Below are 27,587 nucleotides of genomic sequence, written 5' to 3'. Positions count from 1 at the left end.
CCTTATGCAGAAACATCTGTCTGGATACATAGCTCCCACCGCCCCCTGCCTGCTCCTGAGTCACACATAGGAAAGCTACCCTAAGAGGGCCATCCTTTGGTGGAAGGACCAGACTGAGAAGGACCTCCCCGAGGAAGGACACAGGCACGAGCTGCTGTTCCCCTCCCACGGGTGCTGAGGGCAGTGATTCAGGGAGGCAGGAAGATGCTCGGTCCTCCGGGAAGCACCCCATGATGGCCACGGGCCTCTGCAAGAGTGGCACATCCAAGGCCAACTTGCAAGGACCTTCTCAAATCAGTGCACCCCATGCCGCAAGGGCAAAAAGCCCCCGAGCACACCCAAGTGCACTCCACAACTGGAACTCCCGAATGTTTGCCAAGGGGCACGGGGCCACTACATGGACTTGGTCCTCCCCGATCTTCGACAACCGCCCCCCCCCAACTCCTGCTCTCCAGAAACCTTTTCCCAGGACCCTCATTTGGCCTCAAGATTCCCACTCAGGGTCCCAGTAACCTGCAGGTCTGCGGTCAGCCTCGACTCTGCCCCCCACCGGGGTGTGAACTCTGCAAGAAAGCTTTAGCAGCTCAGTCCAAGCAATTCAAGGAGCGACCCTCCGGGGAACCAAGTTAGGAGGAGCGTAATGAGCGATCAAACTTCCGCCTCCATCAGCCAGGAATGCGGTTTTAATAAAAAGCCACGCCTGCCGTGTGTGAGCTCTGGAGTGCCACTGCATTTTAGAGTAGCGGCCGAGAACAGTGCCTGAAGGCAAAGACACTGAGAGACCCCTTTTGTTACAAAATGGGAAAGCGGCGTTCCACGGTACTCCCACCCAGCCAAGACAGAGACGAGACACAGCACTTACTAGAGCTACAGCACGCGCACGCACACACACGCGGCTTCTAGAGCTGACCCACAGACCTAACCAAGTCCCAGCGCCTTCACAGCCCAAATCGCTATGGAGGGAGGGTCCACCTTTGGCGCCACCTCCTCAGAGGAATCCGCATCCTCCCTTCTCTGCAGGACAAGGAAGGATCCAGACGCCCGTCAAGAGGAGAAATGCCTTCGCCAGGAGGGACTCGGGCTGCCGGCTCCCGGCGCCACGCTCTAAGCGCTAGGGCACGTCTCTCTTTTTAAGAGGAGCACTCAAATGGGTTGGACAGTCCCTTCTCTTTTGGCGCTTGGAGATGGGCCTAAGCGTCCGGGGCTGGAGGGTCTGGAAAGCCATCTTCTACCTGTTGAACGTAGTGTCCCTGCACAGAGCCCATGTTAACTGCTGATCCAGAGGGCTTCCCACTGGGGCTAGCAGAGCTAGGCCTGAAAAAACCAAAGGCAGGGGGTGAGAACACACACGTCACCAGAGAAACCGAGTCAAGCCTAGCACACGGCGCGGCCCTGGCTCGGGTGGCGCCCTCTCGGACGGAGGAAAGGCAAGACCTCAGACAGCGGAGTGCAGAGGGCGCCGGGGCAGGTCATAGAGACACGGCCGAGGGCAAAGGGGCCGAGGCCCCGGCTGCGGGCAGACACTGACCGGACAGGCAGACGGGCACTGACCGTCTCTCGGGGTCTAGAGGGTCTGGACCAACGGGACTCTGTGACCCACACCAATAGTCTATGAAGCAGATCTCAGAATGGGGCCAAGTTTATTCCTAGTTTTCACTTTTTTAGACGGGGGAGGGGGGCGGAACCGAAAGGAACAAAAATCTGTCGGAACATCTTTCTGAATGTGTTCTGTTGACCAGACAACCAGTTCTCCTGGATGTTGACTAGGGGTCAAAAGCTTGAGAAGAGCTGTGTGTGGAGTTCCTCAGGACCCTCGACAGTGGGGGTGCCCAGGCCCTGTGCCGAGGGCCACGACCCCCAAGCATGCCCCCCCAGTGTCTGACCAGGGAACCCTTTTTTGGCAGGGCATGCCTCAGAAGCCCTGTTTCCAGAAAACTTGGGAAACACCGTTCTATAGAAATACACCAATTTTCCCCACCCCGCCACAGCACCAACAAAACAAAGGCCATTCGTGAAGGCTTCTATCTTCTACATGTTCTCCAAAGAGCCCACTGCCGTCTCTCCTACGCTCACCAGACACGGGAGGCTCTGTCAGCTCTGGGTTTGCCTCTGCGGCCAGAAGCTGCTCACGGCCGCCCACGGCAGCAGGGGGACAGCATCTGTTTATCCACAGAGCTGCCCTCATCACTCCGGATGATACTCATCATTCTGTGTTGCTATCTACCTGTACTTTTCATACAGTTCTGTTGTTTGAGCCTACGTGAAAAATATGGTCAGACCACAAAACAAACTAATAAACAAAAATAAACGAAGCCAAGAGGGTAAAGTAAGAACAGAAAAGAGGACGGAATGGGGAAAAGGTCCCACAAATGCCTTTCTCTGGAAATGCAGGTGGAGCGTGGAGTGACGGGGCAGACGGGAGGGACGAGGACCCGGCCTCGACGCTTCCAGAGCAGGAGAACGAGATGGTGCTCTGATCTGTGGGAGTGCTGCCCGATTGGAGGGTGGCTGTGCGCCCCTAGAGGGACCTCGGGGCGCCCTGGAGCCCTGCCGCTAACCTCACGGAGCGCCCCAAATCACGCGTGTCTGTTCTACTCGCTTACAAACAGGAGGGCGCTCCAGGCATCTCCCACGTGCATCAAGAGCCGACTGTACCCACCCGCGGGCCCCAGGCCGGAGCATGCTGCCTGCCCCTCCTGGCACACTCCTCCTCAGGGGCCAACAGCTCCGTGGAACCAGAGATTCTTCAACTTTCTAGTATAGTAAGCAATTCAGTACCGGGACTCATCCAAAGCCACCTCCAAATCCAGTTAAGGGACCTGGGACAGTTACTGGAGGCAGAGACCGAGACCGAGGACGCAAAGAGAAGGGGCCAGTCCGTGCAGTGAGAGGCACTGATGGCCCCGCGAGGCCAATGCGGGGAACATGCAGCCCTGGGAAAGGAAATTCTCCTCGCCTTCCAGGGAGTGTACTTTCCTGGCCACTGAATCCTTTGGAAAATCTGGTGAGAAAGCTGTGAATAGGTCAGGCCTCACACTATTAAAATGTCAGCCGTTCCTTTTCCTACCTTTCCAGAAAACTCTCCCAAACCAGAGCATTTTATTATGATAACTAGAAGCAAAACCACTCTGTCAGTTCCTGATTTCCCCGCGGTTAACTAAAACATGAGTGTGTCCCAACACTGAAACTTCAAGGTGACACATGGCTTCAAAGGGGACCCGGCCTCAAAGGGACCCAGCCTCAATGCCCCTCTTCGGCTCTCCCTGGGCCCGAGACTCTTCTGAACCACTGAGTCCTGTCTAGACCAAGTACTGGGTGACGCAGCATCCGACCCCCAGGGCATTTCTTTACCTATAAGTCTGTGGTGATGGCACGGAGCCTCCTGAAGGAACATTCTGTTTACTGTCGGCAAAGTGGAAGCCCTTCATCTCCATCTGAGAGGACTGAAGACACCAAGAAGGAATGAGTGGTCGTTTGATGGCCCTGGAGATGCCCAGCCATCACTGACCCACCCTGTGCAGAGCCGATGAGAATTTCCAGGGAGAGAGGGATCGTCTAAAGGAATCAGCACTCCCCTTCCCCTCAAGTCTAGGCTTGAGAGGCAATTCTTGGAAACAAGAACTGTCCCATTTTTGTTCTCTTGAAGTGGGGTGGGGAGAGAGGACTGTGCCCCACCAGGATGGGCCATCAGCAGAGCCTGGACCCCAGTCCTAGACACGCTCTATGGGGATGTCTGGGACCAGTCTCTAGACGGCCCCATCACAGCTCCCCTGGCCCATCGGCCCCAGGCATCACCCCCACACACCCCTTTCCCTTCTGCTCTGGGTCTCGGCTCATGCAACTAGCTTACACAGGAACCAAGGGGCCCCACCATGGGGTTCCTAGAGGACTTCACCACGAGCAGGAAACCAGTGGTCTGGTGAGGCCAAGAGCTTGCACCCCAACCCCTGGCCCTTTCTGCCCCAACAGGCTTCCTGACTAGCTAGCAACGATTCTCCCCAGAATGCAGCAGGATGGAGTCCTCCTTACCTCTCTGCTGGTGTTAAGGACCGAAGGCTGGGAGCCGGGTGGAAGGATTCTTCGGGGCCCCCCGACAGAGAGGCTCTGCCCCTGCGGCAGCTGGATGGACTGTGGCAGAATCAGGGGCTGCTGTCCAGAGCCGTACCGCGGCAGGGGGAGCTGGGAGCCAGGCAGCGGCATCGTCAGCTGCTGGAGGACAGGGACAGTCAAGAGGAAGATCGGATGTCGGGGAGGAAGCCATAAGCTACTGTTTACACGTGGCCCCGAGAGCAGACACACGCTATACTTCAGGTAAGACAGGTTCGGGATTTCCGCTAGGGCACGCCCTCGAAGGCAGGGCAAGTCTGGCCAATGGAACCAGGCAGGTGGAGAAGATAAGCTCAGGGCCGTGCCAGCAGGTGCCACGCTGTGAGGTGCTCCTGGGGTAAGCGTGGGATGCGAGCGGCTCCTCTCCAGAGCGGCACAGGGCCACATGCACCCCAGACCTTCTTGCTTTTGCCCAGCAAAGGTTTGCCGAGTGCACGGTATGTGCACCAGGGGGAAGCACAAGGACACGGTGAGACCCAGGGAGCAGCGAGGACAGGGCCGCACCGGACGCGGACCCAGCATGGGGAGTGCAGGCAGCAAACCCCCTGTGCGTGGGGGCGGGGAAGAGTTAGGGAAGGTCAGGGGGGCTTCTCGGCAAGTAATGTCCAAGCGAATCCCCAGAAACGGACGCTGTATGGATGTGTATCTACGTACTCCTTTTCGAGGCACAAAAAGGCAAAACCCCTTTACTGTTTTGCCTCTAAAGGTGATGGAAAACTCAACTGGGTTCCGGGGTTAAGGGTTCCTGGAACTGGAGACTCTTGGATCCTTCTGAAGGCTATTATGGCAGCAGAATGTGTGTTTATGGGGGGGGGGGTGGTGACAGCAAGCTCTCGTGACCACTTCTCAAGTCCAGCACCACATGGGTGACAGGGAGGGGGGCCTGGAGACTCAGGACCGGGGCAGGGAAGCCACTTGTCTCTCAGTCACTTTCCTCTTCATCCCCCGTGCATTGAGTCCACAGTGGGGGGTCAGAAGGATCTACTGGAACCGCATCATGGAGACGAGTGGCAGCCAGAGCCTCCAGACCCCACACTCCCCCTTGCACATGACAGGGTGTGGGACGAAGAGGAGGACGGCGCTATGCTTTGGAGTGTGTGGTGTGGCCAGACTGGTGTTTTAGGGGGCAGCCTGGCTGCCGTGTTGAGAACAGACTATTGGGCCCAAGAAATGGCTAGAATCTGAATACTTTCTAAAGGTAGAGCCAAAAGCTCCTGCTGAAGGATCAGAGGGGGTGTGAGGGCAAGTGGGGACGCACGGGTGACATGGACAAGATAGCCAGAAGGGCCGGGAGAAAAATCACGTTTCGGACTTGATGCCTTCGCGCATCATGTTGCAGATGCCGTAAGATGCCAGAGGAGAAGTGACAGGCAGCCCACGGGCTGGAAATCAGACACCTGGTGGGACTGGAAAGGCCCAAATTTTGATGGGACTTAGAGCCACAGGACCAGACAGAGGTTAGAGGGCAGAGCCCGGGGGCACGGGGAGATTGCAGACCACGCAGATGAGGAAGAGGTTTTCACCAGGATGGTGCCTGCAAACCAGAGCGAAGAACACGATTCCAGGGGGTTATGAGCATCCTCTGGGTCAAGTGCTGCCGATGGGTCAGCAGCATGAGAGTAAAAAATAACCATCAGGAATCGACTGGTGTCCTTAAAAAAAAGTTTCATGGGTTTTTTGTGTCTCTTTAATGAGTGGAATAATAGGGTCGGCTGGGTGTAAACAGGAGGCTCCTCCTCCTCCGTGGAGGGCGGCCCTGCAGCGCGTGTGAGGGACCCAGCAGGAGCCTGGCTGGAAGGGCCTCTCCCAGGCACGGCCAGCCTACCCCTGGGGCAGGAGACCCGGCAGGGGGCACTCTGTACAAGATCTCATTTTGTCACTGCTTGTATTTCTCTAGTGACATGGGAAGCAAGATCCCGCGGGTGAAGGCGGCAAGGAGAAAGTTGCAAGTCTGAAACCGGCAGTGGGGGCAGGGGACTGACGGGCCTGAGTGCGGGGACATGGACACTCCCGAAGGTGGCTGTTGGCACTTGGCTGCGTGTAGCCCGAGTGGGTCTGGCTTTCCGTAGGCGCAGACGGCTGTGCAGACCCAGGACTGGACTTTACCAAGGTGAGAACACCGGAGGGGGCGCTGAGGGCAAATGCAACAGGACAGCTCCGCTAAGCTGGGCAGGAAAGGAAGTGAGCCCACAGGGGCAGGTGGTAAACGGGTGGCCGGAGCTGGGGCGCTAGATGGGGAGAGCCAGAACAGCAGAGCTGGAGAGTGGTAAGCCCCTTAAGCTTGAGATGACGGAAGAGGGACTGCTTCTGGCACTGACCAGCCTGGGGACCGTGAGCACAGCGGAGCACGGGGCGGGGTGGGGGGTAAAGGGGCCATGGAACAGAGACCAGGCAATCATCTATGCAGACATCAAAACCACCAGTGGCTAGATTAGGAACTGTGTTGGGGAGCCTGAGTCAGGGGCCAAAGCAGGGGAGGAGTGACCCTCAAAGCCATCCAACACTGCTGACGGTCGTGAGGAAGATAAGGAGCCAACACTGGATTCACTGTGTGGAATCACAGCAACACGCAGGCCACTGGGGCAGCGGACTGTATGGGCTCCAGAGCTGGGGTTTTGGGGAAAAGGGAGGGAGAGAGGTCTAGAAGCATCAGTGGGTACGCCAGGACATGCACCCCATCTCCAAGCCCCCCGGGACGAGGGTGAGGAGAGGCTGTGGGAGAATCAGTGTTCTCAGGGGATAAATAGGAGACGGGACCGTTCCCAAGGGGCAGAGGACCTGGCCCCCCCGGTTCTAGCAGCCCAAGGATCAGCCACAAGATTACAAGCAGCAAATCACACATCAAGAGGCAGATAAAAAGGAAAACCAGTCATGAAAGAAAGAGGCCCAGTGTTCTGGGCAGGAGGGACTGAATTCCTGACCTGTGGGAGCTGGGAGTCCAACAACTGGGAGGCGCCCAGGCCTGCAGCCTGACCCAGCTGGCCCTCGTAGACCAGGGCTTGGTTCCCACTCATGGGCTGGTAGGGGGAGCCAGACTGGGGCTTCACCATCTCTAAGGGCTGCATGCCTGGGAACGCCGAGTACGGAGGCTTCAAGGCTGTGCCTCCAGAGAGGATCATGGTGCTGGGCGGTGACAGGCTGGGATGCATGTACACCTGAGATCTGCAAAAGCCAGACAGACAGTGGGTCAGGGGTGGGAGCGCAACAGCAAGACCTCAAATAAGAGCACACACCACGACCCCCCGGAGGGCTTGCTAAAACCCACACTTCTGGCCTCACCACCCCCCGCACCGAGTTTCTGACTCAGGAGGTCTGGGACAGAGCCTGAGAATCTGCATTTACAACAGGCTCCAAAGATGGTGTGGATGTTGGTCTAGGAGCCAGTTTGAGCGTCACTAGATCACACATCCAGGCTGTACAAGGCAGGGAAAACCTGCGTGATGCTAAAGGCCCGGGATTTCAGACTCATGGAAAAAGCAGACCAAGGGTCATGACCGGCGAGAAGGGAGGACGGGGAAGGGCTGGGAAGGGGCAGGATGACGTGGAAAGAAAAAACAAGGCCTACGGAGGACCATCAGGCCCACGCAGCTCCTGCGGCAGTTAATAATGACTCTGAAAGGGACTGTGACCACCCCCTCCACCGCCCCCCCCAAAGCAGGAAAGCGTGGAGCAGCCGTACAACAAAGGGAGCGAGCCCACAGGTCTGGGAGGTGGGCCTCCCTGGCTGCATCTCACCTGAAGGGCTGTAAGGAGCTGAAGATCTCCTGAGCCTGGGAGGCGGGGAGCCCGCCCCTCAGTCCCAGCTGGGCTGGAGCCTGCAGAGACGTGTGAAGGGAGAGTGGGATCTGCTGAGCAGCGGCAGCCTGCAGATGGGAAGCCGGGTAGGTAACCGCAGGGCCCTCCAGGCTGCCTCTCCACCCCAGCCCGCACCCCACCCCCCCTCCACACGGCAGCTGAAACACTGCCCCAAATGCACACTGGGGCTTGTCCTTCCGGTGCTTTCCTTGCTCTTGGGAAAAAGCAAACAATGGGTAATAATCCCAAACCCTGGTATGTTCCTACACTGGATTCTGTACAACAGCAAGAATGAATCCTAGCCACAGGTACTGAGAGCGGTGCGTTTCGGAAGCAACGGTGGATGGGACACGTACATGAGGAATACATGTGGTACGATCCGGTTACGTGAAGATCAACATCTTGTAAATCTAAACGATGTGGTATTTAAAAATACGTTTTACAAAGAGGTCGGGACAGGCAAAGTCCTCTGTCCTCGGTCCCCAAATCTGCTCCTGCCCAAGGGCCCCACCATCCTGGCCCACAGGTCCCTGGGGTGCTGGACCATCAGAAGGCCCCACACCAGCTTCAGGAAGGAGGCTTCCAGAAATCTGCCCCTTGCAGCACAGAAAATACGCCCATCCTGCATGAAAACAAACGCCTGCACGTTTCTAAAACTACCTCTTTCTAACGCATCCATGCCTGGGACTCTAGGCCTTTCTTCTCTTCATCAGAAGGATACCTGATACCAAAGGATACCAAAGAGAATTCCATTTCAGCTAATTCCCCAGCTAGGACACAGGAAGAACTCTGAGAGAGGGAAACTAAGAGTCTGGAGCCCAGGGCTCCATTCCTCTTCCCTATCTCTCCTGTATCTGTTCACTGAACATCTCCTGGCTGCTAGGACAGGCTGGGAGCTGGGCATTACACGTGAGGGACGCAGGAAGCGAGACAATGCACAAGTCAATGCAAGAAGTAACTCCACTGTGCGCTGCACCCCCATCCCCCACGGGGCCGCCTGGCTTGCTATCATCACCTGCTGGTAACTCTGCTGCTGAGGTATGGTTTGGGGAACCAGGCGGGGCTGACTTGCGAACACGTGGCCGTCCAGGTATAGAGGCGGCAGGTGGCTGCCTGCAAACAGAAGCCCAGAGGAGACAGAACAGAGTCAAATCTCACTGTTTCCGGATGTTCGCACGTGCATACTTTCCCAGGGAGTCAGCGGGAGGGAGCATGTGCAGAGCCCTGTGCTCCAGCAGCCCACACCGACTCACCCGCTGGGGAACACGGGCAGACGGCAGCATCAGGGCCCAGGAGCGGGGACAGGCTCCAACCCACCCTCCCACTGGACCCCTGGCCCACCGGCCCACACCCTGGGGAGCAGCTCTACTGCAGCTGAGGTGGCCTAGCTCTCGGCCCCTGGCTTCTCTATCCCGCTGCACTGAGTCCACAGTGGAGGATCAGAATGGTCTGCAGGGACTCTATCACTGGGACCCTGACAGCTGGGCCCTCAAAACCCCCAGCCTCTCCCTCGGAGCACCACCATGGTGGTAAAGGTGGCTACCGCTTACGAAATGCTTGGCTGACACTAAGCACTTTCCAGGTATGACCTCGTCTCGTCTGCTAACCCGCAGAGAGCCAGTCTTCTCGCCCAGAGGGCTGAGCCACTCACTGGCGGCGAGCCCCGTCTCTGCTTCCCAGGGAAGCAGAAGTGCAAGTTGTCCGCAGTGCCTGGGAAGCTATGACCACCCGACCTACAACAAACTCCTGCTTCTGCACACTCAAGCAATCCAAGTTTCTCTTTTGAGAATGAAGGGAGGCGACCCCGAAAGCTGGTTCGGGCCGGGGAATGGCGAACCTGGAAGAGAAGCCGAAGGCGCGACAGAGGCCACGGGCATGGGCGGCATGGAAACTCCGCCGAAGGAGCTGTAGTTGACCCCGTTGGAGGCTCCCACAGACGATGGGGGCTGGATGCCTGAGCCCGCGCCTCCAGGAGAGCTCTGCTCCGGCAAACTGGGCGAGTTTTCCCAAGCCTTGCGCGCGGACTCCATCTGAAAAGTGAGGGGAGCGGAAGAATTACCACCAGGGAGGCGGCGGCTAGCACAGACAGCGGACACGGGACGGCGGGCAGGGCTGCTTGTTCCTGCCCCTTCCCAAGCTAAGGCACCCAGGTGGCCCCCGCCTAGCTCTGTGCTGGTTTACCTTCAGGGTGAGGTCAGCGGTAGGGAAGGACATTTGGGAGAGGCCGATGGCCCTCTGGATGTGATGGTCGCGCCGGAGGATGGGAATACTCTGCGTTAAGCCCGCCTGGAGGGGAAAAGGAAACCATGCAATATGACAGCATAGCAATAATGTCCCTTCAGTTTGGGCCACATGCACTCAATACCCCCGGGATGAGGCTGCCAGCAACAGACACCATGGTTATAGCCTCCTGATGGATGCCTTCACGGATTCCCGCAACAGAATCCACGGAGAGCCACGTCCACGCCCCCACCCCACGGAGCACAGAGGCGCCGGGACCTAGCTTGGAGATCTCAGGTCCTGTCTCAGCCTCCCCATCCGAAAACTAAAAAAGAGATCCTTGTAACATTTCTTCGGAAATGTGGCCAACAGACCCTCCCACACAACGCCCAGTGCCCAGGAACGTATTACAGGGATTCCGAGAAACTGCTCAGAATAAAGACATCTGTCCCAGTAGCATCAAACATACATAACCACAGAACGTGGAAGATCAGAGAATCACAGAATGCCAAATAAACCAGACCTTAGGAATTACATTTCCCCATTTTAAGATCTCAAAACCAGGGTGTGCAATGTTTACACAACTTGCCCAAAGACATGCATCCAGCTGGAAAACATGTCACACCTCACACCCGAGTCAGGCGGCTGACTCCAAACCTGGTGTTCGTCCCCTCCTCTGGCTTCAGAGCCACTGCACCCCCACCCCCGCCACAAGAGGCTTGCTCCCGTCTCTCCAGGGCCTGCCAGCACAGGAAACAACAGAGCCTGGGGGGGAAGCAGACTCACGTTACTGGCCAAGGCATCCTGAAGTTTGACAACCGGATTCCCCGAAGGACCAGAGGCAGAACCAGGCGGCAGGCTGAAATCAGAGTCCTGAAAAGGAGGAAGAGCCCACTGAAATTATCTGGCCCACCTTTTGTTAATTTCATCCAGTCTCAGTGACTCAAAAAATCGGCTGAGCAGCATTCACCAGACGGCACCCAAGAAAAGATGCCACCCCGACCCTCCCTCTGTGCTCCCTGCCTGTGCCCACTGGCCAACCCAATGGAGACAGTGAAGATAACGGGTCTGCTCAGACGGAGAACCTGGCTGGTGTCAGGAGAATAATCCAGAGGGCAGCTCAGTAGCACCTGCCGCGTCCAGCACACCGATATGCTCCCCGAGAGAGCTGTGTCGCTCCGATCTCCCTGCTCTTTCTTGGCGACAAGCCTGTCTCAGCAGCCTGCTCTCTCCAGCCATAAAAAGAAGGGGGGAGGGGAAGGAGACACATCCAAGCCTTACTTTTGGACTGACTCCAAACTCAATGGGCGGCACCGGCAGCACGGAGTCCACGTGAATCTCTACCCCGTTAACAGGCGGGACAACGGCCCCCTGCAGCCGCTCGGCCCCCTCCGAGCCCTTTCTGTTTTTCAGAGAACGCTCATTGCCGATGGGTCCTGGTCTGTGCTCCTTGCTCTGTCCTGACCCTTGTTCTGTATCCTTGATGGAAAAGCAGAGACTCTGAGAAACACAGGCTGGAAGGACCCCAACCCCCAGCTTCCTAGCCCTAGGAAGAGGGGACGAGGACAAAGGACGACAGCGCCTCCTGCCCTGGCCCAGGCCTCTGTGAATGGACTTCCAGCTCACCTTCGGCTCGGACTGCTTCTGAGCCTGCTCCTTGTGGCCGTCAGCCTTGGGCTCCAGGCCAGGCCCGTTCATGTCCTCCGGCTTCAGAGCGCCGTACGGGGAGCTGCGCTGGGAGGAGGTGGCAGACGACTCCCGAGACTCAGCGCTCAGGTCAACGCCGCTGTCCCCCTGGCTGCTCTTAAAACCCTGCTGTGCAAGGCATAAAACGGGTTAAGAGCCCTGACCCCCAAACTCCAACATGGGACCAGGAAGCAAGACCAAGCCCGTGGCTGAGACACATCCCCCCAGTATGCCTGTCCCTTTCAGTGCTGTCCCGACCTCTGCCCTGACCTGCCAGTGGTACCCAACAACTGATGACACGGTCAAAACCACAAGACACGCAGTAGGTGCCAGGGACACGGCTGCCAAGCTCATCCCCCTGTGACCCAGGTCAGACAGACCGCCACCACAGCCTCGCAGGAGAGGCCCCATTCGCCCACTCTCCCGGGTTATTCCCCACTCTCGACCCTTCACACAGATGAGGGTCAGGGCCAAAGATGAGCACCAAGCCAGGGCCTGCGGAGATGGCCCCGGGGCCAGGCTCGGTGGCCGTGGTGAGGGAGAGCCGGGCTAGGCACTGGGCGCACGAGGCCCAGGAAGAGCCAGCCACGGGGGCGCTGAGCACGCGCGCAGCCCCGAGCAGGCGGCAGCCACTCACCTCGGCAGAGCCAGGCTCGGCGCTGTTGAAGGCAGTGGCGGCTTTTGTCCAGGAGTCGTTAGTCGGGGCCTGAACGGGGAGGGCTGCCCGAGGGAGCAAGACAGAGAGTCAGCGCATCACAGAGGAGCCCCCAGGCTGGAGAAACAAGCCCGGGTGCCGCAGACACACACCCAGGCCACCATCTGTCCTCCCTGCCTGTCAACGGCACGCCAGAGAGATCTGATCCACAGAAGCTAGTCAGCTGGCGTTACCCAACTTTCCAGCGTCCTCAGACTCTAATAAACACGCTTCTCTTTCCTTCATTGATTACATGCCCTAGTAGGCTCGCTAGCAGCTTCTCATGCACATCTGGGAGGATTCCGTATTGCTACCCCTGCGCAGTGAAGCTTTCTTTTGCTTAAGCCAACAATTCATTTCTACAAGCCGGCAGCTCCCACAAAAGACTCTCAAAGATTCAGGCCAGTATTACCGACTCCTGTTAGCTCCAGGACCATTCCAAGATTCCCACAAAAGCCTCAGACCCCGTGTATGTACACAAAACTTGACACGCCGTTTTCAGGTCCAGGGGCCCTGGCTCTGAGCAGCCGATGAGGCGCTGGAGCATCCTGGCCTTTGGCAAAGGCCCAAGAGCAGAAGCAACTGGAGTCTAGTTTGCTCCGAATGACAAGCTGGCAGGTATTTGTGGACGTTCAGAGTGTGCTAAGCATCACTCACACGTGCAACCAAAGCATGTGACATCAATATTTTATTTAAGAGATTATACTTCCAATCAAAGTTGGGTCTCTTCCAATGTTACTTATTTTTTATTTTTATTTTTTAAAGATTTTATCTATTTGAGAGAGAGAGAGAGAGAGAGAGAGAGAGAGAGGGAGGGAGCATGTAGAGAGCACAAACAGGGTGAGGGGCAAAGGGAAAAGCAGGCTCCCCGCCAAGCGGGGAGCCCGACGTGGGGTTCCATCCCAGGACCCTGGGATCATGACCTGAGCTGAAGGCAGACACTTAACTGCCTGAGCCATCCAGGCGCCCCTCTTCCACTGTTACTTTGCAATGTACTGGAAGCAAGGTCGACGTGATAAAACTCAAAGAATCAACACCCAGAACCCAGAACTGTGGGTGTCTGTCCCGCGGCTCTGCGCTCTAGAAGCCTCGGCTACGCTGTATTTACACACTGGAAATGACAACTTCTCTAAGCTCCCCTGTGAGGCATCATGCGTCCTTTCATTCACTTGTGTACTCTGCAGGGCTCTGCCCAGAGTAGTCTTTAAAGAAGAATCTGCTTGATTAAAATGGTTTTGTATTTTAAAATGAACAGTTATCAGAAAAAGAGCATTGGATTTGAAATTTTTTTTTGAAAAGTTCAGGGAAACAAATTTTCCAAGAAGTCAGGTCTGCTCCCTGTCTTGCTATGAGAGCATCGGGAGGAACTGACAGGACGGCCCAGGGTCGGGGCCGGCTCGCAGCACAGACAGGAAAGCTTCTGACCCCTCCTCCCTCGTAGTCACCTGCTGCTCTTGCACAGGGGGAAGAAAGGGTAACGGGCAGGGCCGGGGGCTCTCGTCATTCAGACCCCTGCACACACAGAACGGTGTGCTCTTGCCCCAAATCTCAGGCAGGGAGAGTGTACTTCTGTCCGGGGGCTGCAGCCGCAAGTGGGGCTGAGATGGTATCTAGTAACACTGTGGCTCTGGAGAGGAGGCAGCAAACAGGTAAAGCTCCATGGATACAGGGCCCCAAAGCAGGATGCTCCCGAGAAGGGACCCCGGGCGCAGGGGACAGCCCTGAGCCAAGCAGCTGAGCCCAAGCACCCAACTCTTACCCTGGCCGCTGCTCTCCCAAATCTCGGTGCCCAGGCTACTGCCAGGCACGGTCACGTCGCTCTGCTCCAGGCACAAGCTGTTTTGCTTTTTAGCAAACCGAGGAGGAATACGGGAGGAAAGACCTCGGCCCTTGACAGGCATCTGAGGAGAAGAAAGGGGACGTGTCCAGCCTTGATGTGAAGCATGAAGAACAACAGGTTCTTCCCAGGGAGAGCATCCCGGGCCTCCAAACCCTACCACGGAAACTGCTCCAGAGGTGCTGGAACGCTCGCCTCTCGACACCTCAACCACAGGTAAATGCAATGCCAACCAAACCACACCTGGAAGGGGCCGCCAGGCCCATGGACACAGACCACAGAGGCCGAGGGCGCAGTGGCCAGCCCGGATGGCGTCTGAGGACAGGGTCCCCGAGCCTCGTGACGTGCCGGGTGACAAACCTCATCCCACAGAGGCCAGAGCAGTGGGAGGAAGGTGGGCTCCAAGGGGCTAATGGAGGTCTGCGACCTGCTGCTGTCACCAGGGACAAACCACCCTCCTTGAGAACCTCCTCTCACAGGACACCCGGGGCCACGGACATTCTCCCTCCTTCCCCACTTCTATCTTGGTCTTCATTCGGAACTCTGGGTTTCTCTGTACCAGCCTGCCCACCCCCCGCCCCCCTTACCTGCACGGCCTGCTCCTTCTTCCTTCTCTCTTCTTCCAGCAGACGGCGCTGCTTCTTGGTGAGGACCTCGATGAAACCTTCACCCGCCATGGGGCCCACCTCACTCTCCTCCCCAGGGCTGGACCCGCAGTTTTCAATGATGGAATCTGAACCCAGATTTCAGGAGAAGGGACAGTGTTTCCATTCATCAGAAAAAAGGATAACCCAACCCTACCAGCTGCTGGTATCTAAGGACGGCTCAGCTCAGAAGGCCGACCAGTACTGGCTTGATGCCCCTGAGGAGCAGAGCATGTTCGTGGGGTCTACAGAAATCCCACTGGGATCTCTACACCCTCCCCACGGCCCCTCAGCACACAGTTATCCCAAACCAGAGACCTGAGAAGCACTACAGTTAAGAAGGCAGTCTCTGGAGACAGAAACACCAAAGTTCCAGCTCTGCTCCTAACCAGCCGCGTGACCTGGACAAACCACTCAACCTCTCTGGGCCGCAGTTCCCCCTCTTTAATGGGGCAGCTCTGGGGGTCGGCAAGGCTGTGAGCCATGTGAGAGTAGGAATCCTATCTGTTCTGCTCACCAATGCAGCCTTGAAACTTAGCCCCCCACCTGCCTGGAGGCCACGATGCTCGGAGAAGGGGCTAAGCCAGCAGCCCCACGGAGGCCGCCGTGGCCCTCGGGGGCCTGGGCTCTCCTTCCCCCTGAAAATGTGAGAGAACAGACTCACTTCCGTAGTTGAGGTCAAACTGTTTCATGGTCTCTCCCTGTTCACCCGCCCTCTGAGCAGCCAGCTTGGCCTCCTTCTCTGCCTTCTCACAGGGGGCTTCGGGGACGTCAGAAGCGGCGTGGGCTGCCCGCTCCAGCGCATAGTGGCTGCTCCCACCGCTGCAACCAAGACCTCCAGGCAAAGCCTCATCGGGGGGCCTGTAAAGGAAGGGGGATCTTGTTAGCTCCGACACGGCCGAAGGCTGGGGAAGGAGAGAAAAGGAAAACCTGCATGTGCACACAGCACGCGCACGGACACAGCGCCCTGGCCTGCAGCATCCCCCTCGCTCGGTCGGAGCTGCTCTCCAGCAGCGGCGCATGGCCACGTGGACACCCCAGCCCAGCCCACCCCGCTGCAGCAGCTCTGCCTGCTCGTGGGGAACACCGCTCTTTCCCTGCCCCTTCCAGGGCTCAGCGCCTCTGTTCCTTCCCACTGTGTGCCCAACTCAGCGGGCCTGGGCAAAGGAGACAACGAAGGGGATGCTCCGAGCAGAGCCACAGAACTTTATGCTCCTGGCACACGAGACTGGCCAGCAAGGAGCCAGGCCCGGCCCTAGCACAAGGCTCTCAGCAGAAATCAGAAGCAAAGCCAAGTCTCAGCATCTGGGATGGGGAAAGCGAGGCTGGCCTGATACCTGGAAGGATCAGCATTCTCTGAGGGCTCCTTCTCTGGGGCTCTGAGTAAATTCCACCCCAGGTTTCTGGCCCTGGATTCTAAGGAGGTTGGGAGGCAGGAAACAGCCTTCCTCGGCCTGAGGTGTGGCCTGCATGCGATCTGGAATTCAGGCCGCACAAGTGACCCCCTGCACGTGCTCCCCCCTTTCCCTGAGTCCGGGCAGCCTGCGGGCAATGAGCCGCCCCAGAGCACAGACCAGCCACCTGCAAGCCTCTAGGTCCAATGAGAGATGCTCACAGGGCCTCAGGCGGCTCACTCCCTGCCGCTACTGCCTGGCTCTTTCAACAAGGAGGTGGTTAATCCCCAAAGCGGAGCTGCATCTCCTCACTGTAGGGAGGCAGACACGGGAAGACCTATCCCCACAGGGCCAGGAGGCCAGAGGCCCCCCAGGACGCTGGGTGACAGCAGCCCCGGGGCAGAGGGATCTGGGGAACTGGCACCATGCACGGGCAGTGCCCCCTCAGCAGGGCAGCAAGGGCACTTACGGAGGCTGAATGCTCGGGCCGGGTGCCGGGGCGGCCACCACACGAGGACCACTGGGGCGGGGACTCTTAAGTTTTGGTTTTCAAGCCACAACAATGACAACACGCCACAAGAGAAGCAGACAAGCAGTGTAAGAGCAAGTGATGGAGATGCTCACACACAATGGCCTTGGCGGGCAGGTGCCCCCAGGGGCACAACAGAGGGACAGAGTCGGGGCTCCTGACACACGGCGGGACACGCATGCATGGAGTGCTGCTTAAAAAAACGGGCTTAGTAACAGAACAACAGCAACAGAAAAGAGCCCGGGGTTGGGTTTGTGTTTTACCTTTTGGCTTTCAAAGGCGTCCCATTCTGTTGGCTCTCAAAACGGGGAGAAGTGTCACCACCACCTGGCCTAACGGACTTCTCCCCAAACCCCCCCGGCTCCAGCTTTCGGCTCTGCCTGTCAGCCAGGGGCCTCTGGCTGGAGAAGCTCCTCTTGGCCAGCTCCTTCTTCTCGCCCACGGCAGCCCCGGGCAGGCTGCCGTCCGCCTGGGGGTCGGGCTCGGCCCCGGGGCCCTCACGCCGCTCCCGCCTCTCGCTGAAGTCACTGCTCTCGGAGGCCGTCTCCCACTCCTCGTTGGCGTGATCAGAAGAGTTCTGGTACGAGAGCTCGGGGGACCCGCTCTTGTCCCCGGGGCAGAGCTTGGGCCGGCCCGGCCATGGCCCTGCCAGCAGGTGGGGCTCCTCCTCGGGCCCCCACAGGCCCAGGGACTCCCGCTCCTGCCGGAGGCGCCGGAAACGCGGTGGCTTGTCCTGGCGTGGGGGGCGCCTTCTCCGGAAGGGCCGGTTCTCTGTGCCTTCCGGGTCAGCCGCGTGGTCGTCGGGGAAGAAGGGCCTCTTGTCCTCCAGGCGGCTGTCCTCGAAGGCCCTGGCACCAAACGAGTCAGAATGTCTGTATGCGTCGGGGACACAGTCTCTGTCTGCAGGTCGCCGGGACCCACACGCATCCGGGGAGCTGTACTCCTGCCAGGAGGCGCCCGGGCTCTTGCTCTGCCAGTGGGCGGCCTCTTTGGACACGAAGGTTCTCCGCCCGTAGCCGCAGCTGCTCAGCCGGGGAGGGAGCGCCCGGCCGAAGGCGCGAGGGCCTCGGCTCTTGGCCTCCAGGCTGCTGTGGTCCTCGGAGCACACCTTGTTGGAGCGCCAGGAGTCCCTGAAGTCACCCTTCCTCAGGGCGCTGCCCTCCCGCTCCAGGAGCGAGCCTTCGCTCCCGTTCTCCGAGCCTCGCTGCCGCCGCCGCTTGGGAAGCTCTTCATACTCGGAGCCCTCGCTGTGGGTCTCGCTGGCGATTCGCCGCCGCGGCTTGGCCCTAGGGAAGTCTTCCGGCTGGCCGAAGTCCCGCAGCCCCCGGCCGCGGCCGCTCCTCTGGCCGCCGCCGTAGATGCCCCGCGCCCCGAGCACCCCCCCACCGCAGAGGCCGGGGCCGCCGCCCGCAGGCCGCCCGCGGAAGGTGAACTCTCGGAAGCCGCGGCCACGGCCCCGGGCCTGCCCTCGGCCCCCAAAGGCTTGCTCCTCATCGATAAAAATCCAGTTGTTCCTCTTTGTCGGGGGAGTGTCGCTGGACTCCCGGGAGGGTCTGCTCTCCCAGGCCCTGTCGGGCTTCTCGTCCTCTTCGCACCTGCTGGCCTCGCGGCCCAAACTAGCGCGGGCGGAGCCCTGGTCCTCCAAGGGGGAGGGGGAGGAATTGGCCAGGGCGGGGTCGTTCTCTTCGTCCTCGTCCTTGTCTGCCGTGCGAACCGGCCCCTTCTCCTTGGCCACGCGGGCACTCTCCTCCCCCAGCTCCTGCTTCATCTTCTCGAGTTCCTTCTCCTTGTCCTCTACCTTGAGGGCTTTCAGGACGGGTTTCTTGATGGGTCCTGACCTCCGCGTCCTGCCAGTCTGCTCCGGGTGCTGGCCGCCTGGACCCCTGGGCTCGGGCGTCCACTCGGGCTCCAGGGGCGGCTCTTTGTTGGGGCTCCCTTCCTTCTCCCAGGAGGACATGTTAAAGGATGGCTCCTCCCGGGGCGCCCCCTTCTCGATGCCGTTGGTTGTGTTGGTGGCCTCTGGAGGGTGACTAACGTCCCAATTGCTATATTCCGGCTTTTTCTCGGCTGGGGCAAAGTCAGGCTCCAGTGGGGAACACCTGAGGTCTGGGGTGTGACCTCCAGGAGCACCTGCTTCCTGAATATTTTCTTGGGGTGGAAACAAAAGCTCCTGGCCTATTCTTTGAGAAGAGACACAGCTGTCAAAGTCTGCTTGGGCCTTCTTGTCAAAAGCACTCAAGAACTCCTCCCCTCTCTCCTCAAGGAGATCGCGCTGGGCACCTATGCCCCCTGACCTTCCGGGGGAGGCAGAGTAAGAGCTTTCATTCCTGAAAAGGAACCAGAAAAATCAGTCAATGTGATTGGAGCCTGGTTCCTGGTTTCCATGCTGAACACAGAGCTTAGTTTTAAAAAGAAAAAAATTTTTTAAAAAAGAAAACGAAAAAGAAAAAAAATCATAAGCACCAACATCTGCTCTATCTTTAAACATGTCTCAGAGCTGCTGGGCCACAGATTGCTGGGTGGCCCCCGGAGTCCAGAGTGAAGAGTGCAGTGGCGGCTGGTGGACTCAGCGTGCCACCTGGAGGCAGAGCAGCTGGGGATCCTCTAGTTCAAACGACAAGCTGGAGCCTGGGAGTCCGCGGAGAGTCTGGGGCACTGGGCCAGCAGGGCCCGCTTGCTTCACTTTCACAGGAAGGAGCCACGACCCGGGCACTCGACCCCGCCGGGCCCCACCCCTCGCCCTGACCTAGGACCTCTCCCTGGCTGCCGCCAGTCTGGCAGGCAGGGAATTGCCTCTCATACAAAAGCCTTCAAGCAAACCTCATCACATTCTCCATCCCCGGAGGGCACTGCCAATCCCTGAAAGCGCCCTTTCTCCAGGCAATGCCTCTGGGGACAGTGCTTCATCCCCAAGCCCCTTGCAAGCAGGACATGGGAGATTCTGCCTTCAATCACAGGCCAGTAGGGCCAAGTTCCATCTCACCTGACGTGCACGTCCATGGCCAAAGTGTCGTTCGATTTTGGCTGGGGAAGCGAGTAGCCCTTGCTCTGCAATGCCATGTAACCCTCGGGGCTCCACACGGGCGCTGGATCGAGGGCGGCCACCTTCCTTTCTTGCAGTGGGGGCACACAGTTCTGGTCCTCGGAGCGACAGCCAGTCCCACTGAGGGAATCTTGGGGCAACACTGGCTTCATCAATCCTGAAGAAGGCAAAGGCAAAGAACCAATCTGTATCGGCTCGTTCAGAGAGCCAAGCTGCAATCTCAGGGGCAACCAGAGGCCCAAAGGAGACAACAGTGACCCTATCATGTGGACACAGCAGCCCACCTGCCCACCATCACCAGGCTCTCCATACTCTCTGACCACAGAACCTCTGAAAGCACACATGCGTGCAACGTGAGGTGTCCAAAAGACCAGTCCTGGGGCCCGCGAAGTCCAACCTGAGCTCCCAGGTTCAGAGCCCCGTGTTGAAGAGTGCACCAACCTGGCAAATGGAAACTGGAAATAGCTAACTGGAGAGCTCCTCCTGTTAGCAGAAGGCCAGAGGGGCCAATTCGTCAGCCACGAAGGTCTGTGTGTGAGCAGAGACGCCCGAGGTCTCCTGCACACACACACAAGGAAGAGGAGCTGCATGCCAGAGAGCTTTACACAAAGAGCGGGCCTGCCTGCTTCAAAACCCGAGCAAGAAGACTTGGAAAGGGATTTTGGTTTCGGTTCTTTTTTTTTTTTTTTAAAGATTTTATTTTTATTTTTAAGTCATTTCTACACCTCACGTGGGGCTCAAACCCACAACCCCAGGATTAAGAGTCAGATGCTCCACCGAATGTGCCAGCCAAGCATCCCAGTTCCTTCTACTTCTAGCCCTAAAACTGACCGCAACACTCCACATTTTTGTACAGTGAATGGGGGCAGGAGGACACACAGATGACAACAAACTGTTAACTGGCCTGAAGTGATTAAGAGACAGAGGACGGGGTGCCTGGGTGGCTCAGTCGGTTAAGCTTCCGACTCTTGGTTTCAGCTCAGGTCATGATCTCAGGGTTGTGGGATTGAGCCTTGCGGTGGGCTCTGAGCTCAGCGGGGAGGCTGCTTGAAGATTCTCTCTCTCCCTCTGCCCCTCTCCCCCACCTCCAATAAATAAATCTTCAAAACAGAGAGACAGAGGACACCTTGTCCCACCAGATAGAAGCTGGCTGGGTAAAGTCAACCCCCATGGTCTCTCTGTCCATTTCAATCAAGTGGGGGAGGGGGGCAGGGAGGCAGCGCAGAAATTAAAGGTCTCGTTGGGCCTAAGCCTGTGGAGAGAAAAAGATCTGATTTTTCAAATACTCTCTTCACAAAGCTAATTAGCAGCCCTGCACTTTGTTGTGACCATGTTTTACTAAGATAATCTGGCCAGAAAATGGTTCGACATTGCCAGCGGGTTTAAAGCTTTCTTGTAGCTGTGGGGTGCCCTGTTCAAATGCCACTGATACAGGACTCCAATATAAAGTCAGTGTGAGTCAGGAGGTGGAGACCCTCTCTGGAACTCTAAAATTACACGCCGCTCATTAAGTACTGATTACAAAGCACGTCAAAGCGCTCGACACTGTACATCGGCTTGTTTTGGGCAATATGGCAGCTCTTATTACCTGAAAAACGCTGCTACCCCAAACACTCTCTGCCTCAAAAACGCTGTGCAGAATGTGTCAAACATTCCCCTGCAGAGGTTTCCAAGAAGACGGGAAACCCCCACTGGGCTGAAACCACAGCCCCAGGCCAGTGCCACGAGCCGGTGCCTCCTGGACAGGAGCAGGGACACCGCTGTCAGTCCCAGCAACTATGGGCTGGGTCTTCAACACCCAGCAGCAGGGACGATGGGGCTTTTCTGCACAAGGCAGAGAGCTGCAACTGGGATGCTGCTCAAGACAGAGGCCCTCAGAGGGCGAGGCCCTCAACTAAAAGGCAGATTTAAAAATATATGCTCCCGGGGCGCCTGGCTGGCTCAGTCGGTTAAGCGTCTGCCTTCGGCTCAGGTCATGATCCCAGGGTCCTGCGATCGAGCCCCGCATCGGGCTCCCTGCTCGGCGGGAAGCCTTCTTCTCCCTCTCCCACTACCCCCTACTTGTGTTCCCTCTCTCACTGTCTCTGTCAACTAAATAAAATCTTTAAATAAATAAATAAATAAGGAAGCCTGCTTCTCCCTCTCCCACTACCCCCTGCTTGTGTTCCCTCTCTCACTGTCTCTCTCTCTCAAATAAATAAATAAATAAAATCTTTGGGGCGCCTGGGTGGCTCAGTCGTTAAGCGTCTGCCTTCGGCTCAGGTCATGATCCCAGGGTCCTGGGATCGAGCCCCGCATTGGGCTCCCTGCTCAGCAGGAAGCCTGCTTCTCCCTCTCCCACTCTCCCTGCTTGTGTTCTCTCTCTCGCTGTGTCTCTGTCAAATAGATAAATAAAATCTTAAAGAAAAAAAGTTTACTTGTTTATTTCAGAGAGAGAGCGTGTGTGAGTGGGGGAAGGGCAGAGGGGGTGAGAGAGTCCTCAAGCAGACTCCCCGCTGAGCACGGAGCCCAACACGAGGCTTGATCCCAGTACCCTGAGGTCATGACCTGAAATCAAATCAAATCTGTTTTTTGTGTGTGCATCAATACATTTTTTTAAAGTTCTTAATTACTTTCTTATGCTTTTACTAATTTAAAACATAATTTCTAGTGTTTATTTTTTATCTGAAGTTCTCAGGAGGCACATAACCCTGTGGCCTGTGTGGGCTCATGGCAGGCTGTTTCCCACACATGCTGGTAATTTTGGATTGTGAGTTCATCTTCAGCAGAGTTTTATTTATTGTAGGAATCCAGTACGGCTCGAGTGGAGAGTCTGTCCCTCCAGGGTGGTTTTCTCCTGCCCGCCTAGAACCACCTGTTACTCTTTTTTTTTTAAAATGTTTTATTTATTTATTCATGAAAGTCAGAGAGAGAGAGAATGGCAGAGGCAAAGGGAGAAGCAGGCTCCCCGCCTAGCAGGGAGCCCGATGCGGGACTCGATCCCAGAACCCTGGGATCATGACCTGAGCCGAAGGCAGACGCTTAACCATCTGAGCCACCCAGGCGCCCCGAACCACCTGTTACTCTTACTTGGGACATTTCTATACCACTCTGGGGGTGTAAATCTGAACCCTCCTCCCCCAAACTGCGTGAGAGCTGGCACGGCTGTACGTTCCTAGGAGAGAACTGTTTTTCCTCACTGGCCCAGGCCAAGACACAAATTTCCTTTTTTCCTTGTACTAAGGAGCATATATATTTTTTTTTTTTAGATTTTATTTATTTATTTATTTGCGAGAGAGAATGAGAGAGAGCACATGAGATGGGGGAGGGTCAGAGGGAGAAGCAGACTCTCTGCCGAGCAGGGAGCCCGATGCGGGACTCAATCCCGGGACCCTGGGATCATGACCTGAGCCGAAGGCAGACGCCCAACGACTGAGCCACCCAGGCGCCCCTTAAGAAGATAGAAATTGTTTCAGTTTCCATTTTTATTTTTATGTTATTTATTTATTTTTAAGATTTTATTTATTTATTTGACAGAGACACAGCGAGAGGGGACACAAGCAGGGGGAGTGGGAGAGGGAGAAGCAGGCTTCCCGCCGAGCAGGGAGCCCGATGCGGGGCTCGATCCCAGGACCCTGGGACCATGACCTGAGCCGAAGGCAGACGCTTAACGACTGAGCCACCCAGGCGCCCCTAAACAAGTAAATCTTTAAAAAAAAAATACAAATTTGAGAAAAAAATTCCAGTAATAGAGAAAGAGGAGCTCTGGGGCCCGGCAGGAAGGCTCCCACAAAGAAGGGCGGCTCTGCCACCGCCGAGGCGGTGGCCAGAGAATCCACTACCAACGGTCACACGCGTATCCGTAAAGTGGGTTTCAAGACGTGTGCCCCTTGGGCACGCAAGGAGATCCAGAAATTTGCCATGAAAAAGATGGGAACTGCAGATGTGCGCACTCACTGACACCAGGCTCAACAACGCTGGTGTCTGGGCCAAAGGAGCAAGGAACGTTCCATACCATACCCATGTGCGGTTGTCCAGAAAACATAACGAGGATAAAGATTCACCAAACAAGCTCTAGGTGTTGGTTATCTATGGCCCTGTCACCACTTTCAAAAATCTACAGACAGTTAATGTGGATGAGAACTAATCGCTGAGTATCAAATAAAAGTAGAAAACTGCAGGGCGCCTGGGTGGCTCAGTCGGTTGAGCATCTGCCTTCGGTTCAGGTCATGATCCCAGAGTCCTGGGATCCGGCCCCATGGCGGGCTCCCTGCTTGGTGGGGGCCTGCTTCCCCCTCTCCTGCTCCCCCTGCTTGCGCTGACAAATAAATAAATAAAACAAACATGAAAAAAAAAAAAAAGTAAGTATAAACTAAAAAAAAAAAAAAAAAAGGCAAAAGCAGCAGCCAGAGAGAAAACAGAGCAGGTTATGCAGACATGAATCACTCTCAGCAGCAACAGGAGCCAGAAGAAAATGAAATACTATCTTCTTGGTCCTGAAAGAGAGAACTGCCAACCTAGAATTCTACACCCAGCTAGAGAAAGGGTGTCACAAAGACTTTTTCAGGCAAAGAAAACCTGCCAAAAAATTTCCTGAAGAACTCGACAGAACGTACGTCATGAAGAAGCATGTTGCACCCAGATGGAAGGAAAACGCAAGAAAGAGAAAGCAGCCAAGAAACCAGTATATGGACAGGCAAATCTGAACAAGCACAGATTGCATGAAACAACAAAAACAATAATGACTAACTTGGTGGGCATAAAAACAAGGAACTAAAATTCTAGGGATCAATAGGAAGACAGACTGATGGCACCATCAGAGCTCAGGTTAGAGGTAAGGACACTGACTGGCTGTTTCAAGTCAGAGGTGCATATTAGAATGTAATGTAACCACTAACAACCATAGAAATAGAACGCAGAGTACAACCACCAAAAGAATAGGAAAACTTGCTCCAAAAAAGGAAGAAAAAGAAAAGCACAAAAAGGTGAGATACACAGAAAGCATAAAATAAGAGAGTAGGAAATCCTAATATAATAATCCCCAAGACCTAAGTGAGGCACTTTGGCAATTAAAGTCCGATTTTCAGAGTGGGTAAAACCATACACATCTTGTACATACAAACTCCCCCGAAAAAAGGGCTCAGAGAGGCTGACAGTAAAAAGATGGAAAAAAGATACCAAGTGAGCACTCATCAAAAGAAAACTGCAATGATGACATTAATATCAGACAGAGGGGACATCAGAGGGAGGAAGCACAATCAAGGATAGCAGGTGCTACGTGATGATGAGGAGAACAAGATGCATCATTCCACACCTGTCTGCTTCCAGACAGAGAAAGCAAAACCTGACAGGCTTTGGGATCTGACAGATCTCCATTCAGAGCGGGAGACTCTCCCACACCTCTCTAGGAAAGTGATGGTGGGGAGGGGCGGTAAGAGCTTGTGGTGGGATAGGGTAGGTGCTCACAGCACAGTCAGCAAGTTCCAGGTAATGGGCCGTGTCCAACTGGAGGATAATGTTCTTTTCAAGCAAACACAGAATGTTAAAAAAAAAAAAAAAAGATCATGTCATATCCTACAAAGAAAATATCAACAAATGCCAAGCAACCTGGATCAGGAGCTGGGTGGTTTGGTCATTTTTGTTCTAAAACAGCAAAATGGAGTAGATGCTCAAAACCTAAAACATTGACTATCTGGCATTTATAGAAGGTTTCCTGACCCTTGTTCTCTGTGGTCCAGACAATATTGACTGACCACAAAGCAACCACATTAGAAATTAACACCATAGGGACAATCTTAAAACTCTAAATATTTGGAAAATTTACAACATACCATTAAAAATCATCAACCAAAAAAGGGTAATAAATCAAAATCAAACTAACATTTGAAACTGTATAACAAAAATGTTGTATCTTAAAACTCCTATTCATGGGAATTTACAGTTGAGGTCATCCTTGAATACTGAGAACAAAAGGTCAGAAATTAATGAGCTAAGTATTCAACACAATTAGTTAAGAACAGAAAAATTTCAAAGGAATTGAGGAAAAGAACAGAAATTAATGAAATAAAAGCCAAATAAAATAAAGTAATTAAGAAATCCAAAAGCTGCTTTTTAACAACGGCATTACACAAACCTTGGGAAGGACAAATCAAGGGCCAAAAAGGAAGAGAGAAGGCATAAAGAACATTAAGAATGGAAAGAAAGAAACTTCAATTAAAAAAAAAAAAAAAAAAAGACAGAGGGACACGACGACACAGCAGGAACACCAGAACTAATTAAAACAATGTATAACGCGCGACCGGAAGGACTCTTCCCAGCGATACCATGTGACTGGAACTATTACCATAGCCTCACTTTGCAAACAACAAAAAGTTCCAGCTCAGGCTGGTCCTGTGAGTTCCAGGAAAGGCCAAAGTCCAGGTGGGTCCAACTCCCGAAGGAACACCCTTACCCCCACACCATCCCACTGGAGCATGCTTACCTGAGGGGTGGAGGGCGGAGGGGTAGAAATCCACTGGGGCGCGGGTGGGCGGGATTCGTGGGTCCATGTAGGAAGGCATCATCATCCACCTGGGATCGAAGCCCAGCATCTGGGGATGGTGGGGGTAGAAGGTGCGCTGTGGGTGGGAAGGCGGAGGGTACACGGGCTGCCAGTGCTGCATTTTGTAGAGCTGCTCCTGACCGGGGAGAGAGACCAAGTTAGACAGGTGCCCGGGGCAGAGCCTGCGCCTGTGTGTACTCCCGTGCACACACACACACACTCACGTGCACGCACAACACACACATGCTCACATACCGCCCCCGCCCAGTCACGCCAAACCTGGGCTTGAGGAGTGTCTGATGGTTCCCCACGGCTCTCTGTGGGGCAGCCCGAATCCCACCAGGCCCGATGTGAGCTGCCCTACCTGCCGCTAGCTTCAGCACACGACTGCCGGCCTCGTGGGGCCCTGGTTACACACTGGGCCCTCCGTCTAGAAGGCGCCTGCTCGCTCCCTCCATCCTGGCTCACCCCTGCCCTTCCTTCAGTTTCCGCTTAAAACGCCTGTCCTCTGGGCAGCCCACTACAAGTCCGCGGGCGGGACCAGACGGCCGTCCTCGGCTCTGCGACACTGGGACTCCTCCCTGTAGCACTCCCAGGAGGTCGCGATTCTGTACTGCTGGTTTCCCCTCACAAAGCTGTAAGCGACTACATGCCGAGTCCCCTGTAGCAGCCCTGCCCTCCTACCACACTGCACAAACGGGTGAGTATCAGCAAAACATTCAAATCAAGTCCTGCACCCGCGAGGGTTTGCTTCCAGCCCTGCCCCCCAGCATCAGTGACCCCCGGGGCACCACATAAGCGCCCCGAGAATCAGCATTCCAGCAGGAGTCAGGTACAGAGTCAGTTAAGGAGAAGAGCTGACCGGCTTCGCCCTACCCCTCTACAAACAGAAAGGCCTGGGCCGGGTGCACGGAGCTGCTCCTCCGTCCGGTCCCCAGGCCCCCGGGGAACCTGACCAGACAGTCTGTCTGCCAGGCTCCTTCGGCTGCCCTGGTGCACTCAGACTCCTTTCTATTCCTGAGGAATGACTTACCCGTCCCCGCCCCCCGAAGCGTTACTCTTACGGCTGTGTCTGGCTGGAGTTACCCCAGGGATCGTCCTGATCGGTAATTCTCCAC

The 27,587-nt window shown here is 55.9% G+C and overlaps 1 protein-coding gene and 2 non-coding genes across 13 annotated transcripts in view; all 3 read right to left on the bottom strand.

The window, feature by feature from the left end:
* Positions 1-27,587, bottom strand: part of PRRC2B (proline rich coiled-coil 2B) — an 88,557-nt gene that overhangs the window by 2,581 nt on the left and 58,389 nt on the right. For 2 of the 11 annotated variants that reach the window (XM_081803785.1, XM_081803786.1), the window contains exons 14-31: positions 26,410-26,605; positions 19,890-20,106; positions 17,170-19,233; positions 15,648-15,844; positions 14,927-15,072; positions 14,262-14,403; positions 12,446-12,528; positions 11,749-11,937; positions 11,404-11,601; positions 10,909-10,995; positions 10,084-10,188; positions 9,740-9,932; positions 8,918-9,015; positions 7,843-7,970; positions 7,029-7,269; positions 4,030-4,209; positions 3,352-3,443; positions 1,233-1,314 (exon numbers count right to left, since the gene is read on the bottom strand). In XM_081803785.1, coding sequence (XP_081659911.1) covers positions 1,233-1,314; positions 3,352-3,443; positions 4,030-4,209; positions 7,029-7,269; positions 7,843-7,970; positions 8,918-9,015; positions 9,740-9,932; positions 10,084-10,188; positions 10,909-10,995; positions 11,404-11,601; positions 11,749-11,937; positions 12,446-12,528; positions 14,262-14,403; positions 14,927-15,072; positions 15,648-15,844; positions 17,170-19,233; positions 19,890-20,106; positions 26,410-26,605 — 4,638 coding nt within the window. Of the gene's footprint in view, positions 1-1,232; positions 1,315-3,351; positions 3,444-4,029; positions 4,210-7,028; positions 7,270-7,840; positions 7,971-8,562; positions 8,624-8,917; positions 9,016-9,739; positions 9,933-10,083; positions 10,189-10,908; positions 10,996-11,403; positions 11,602-11,748; positions 11,938-12,445; positions 12,529-14,261; positions 14,404-14,926; positions 15,073-15,647; positions 15,845-17,169; positions 19,234-19,889; positions 20,107-26,409; positions 26,606-27,587 lie in introns of those variants that run through there. The other 9 variants (XM_081803787.1, XM_081803788.1, XM_081803789.1 and 6 more) reach the window with 9 other exon arrangements.
* LOC115941388 (small nucleolar RNA SNORD62) lies at positions 5,026-5,111 on the bottom strand. The gene has a single exon (XR_004076141.1). It is a non-coding gene; the product is annotated as a small nucleolar RNA SNORD62 (small nucleolar RNA).
* LOC115941389 (small nucleolar RNA SNORD62) lies at positions 9,290-9,374 on the bottom strand. The gene has a single exon (XR_004076142.1). It is a non-coding gene; the product is annotated as a small nucleolar RNA SNORD62 (small nucleolar RNA).

The sequence above is a fragment of the Leptonychotes weddellii genome, chromosome 14 (genome assembly GCF_054177405.1).
Source record: "Leptonychotes weddellii isolate Sample4059 chromosome 14, ASM5417740v2, whole genome shotgun sequence".
Taxonomy (NCBI): Eukaryota; Metazoa; Chordata; class Mammalia; order Carnivora; family Phocidae; genus Leptonychotes; species Leptonychotes weddellii.
Note: the sequence above shows the minus strand (reverse complement) of the source record. Positions and strands in the feature narration are given on the sequence as shown.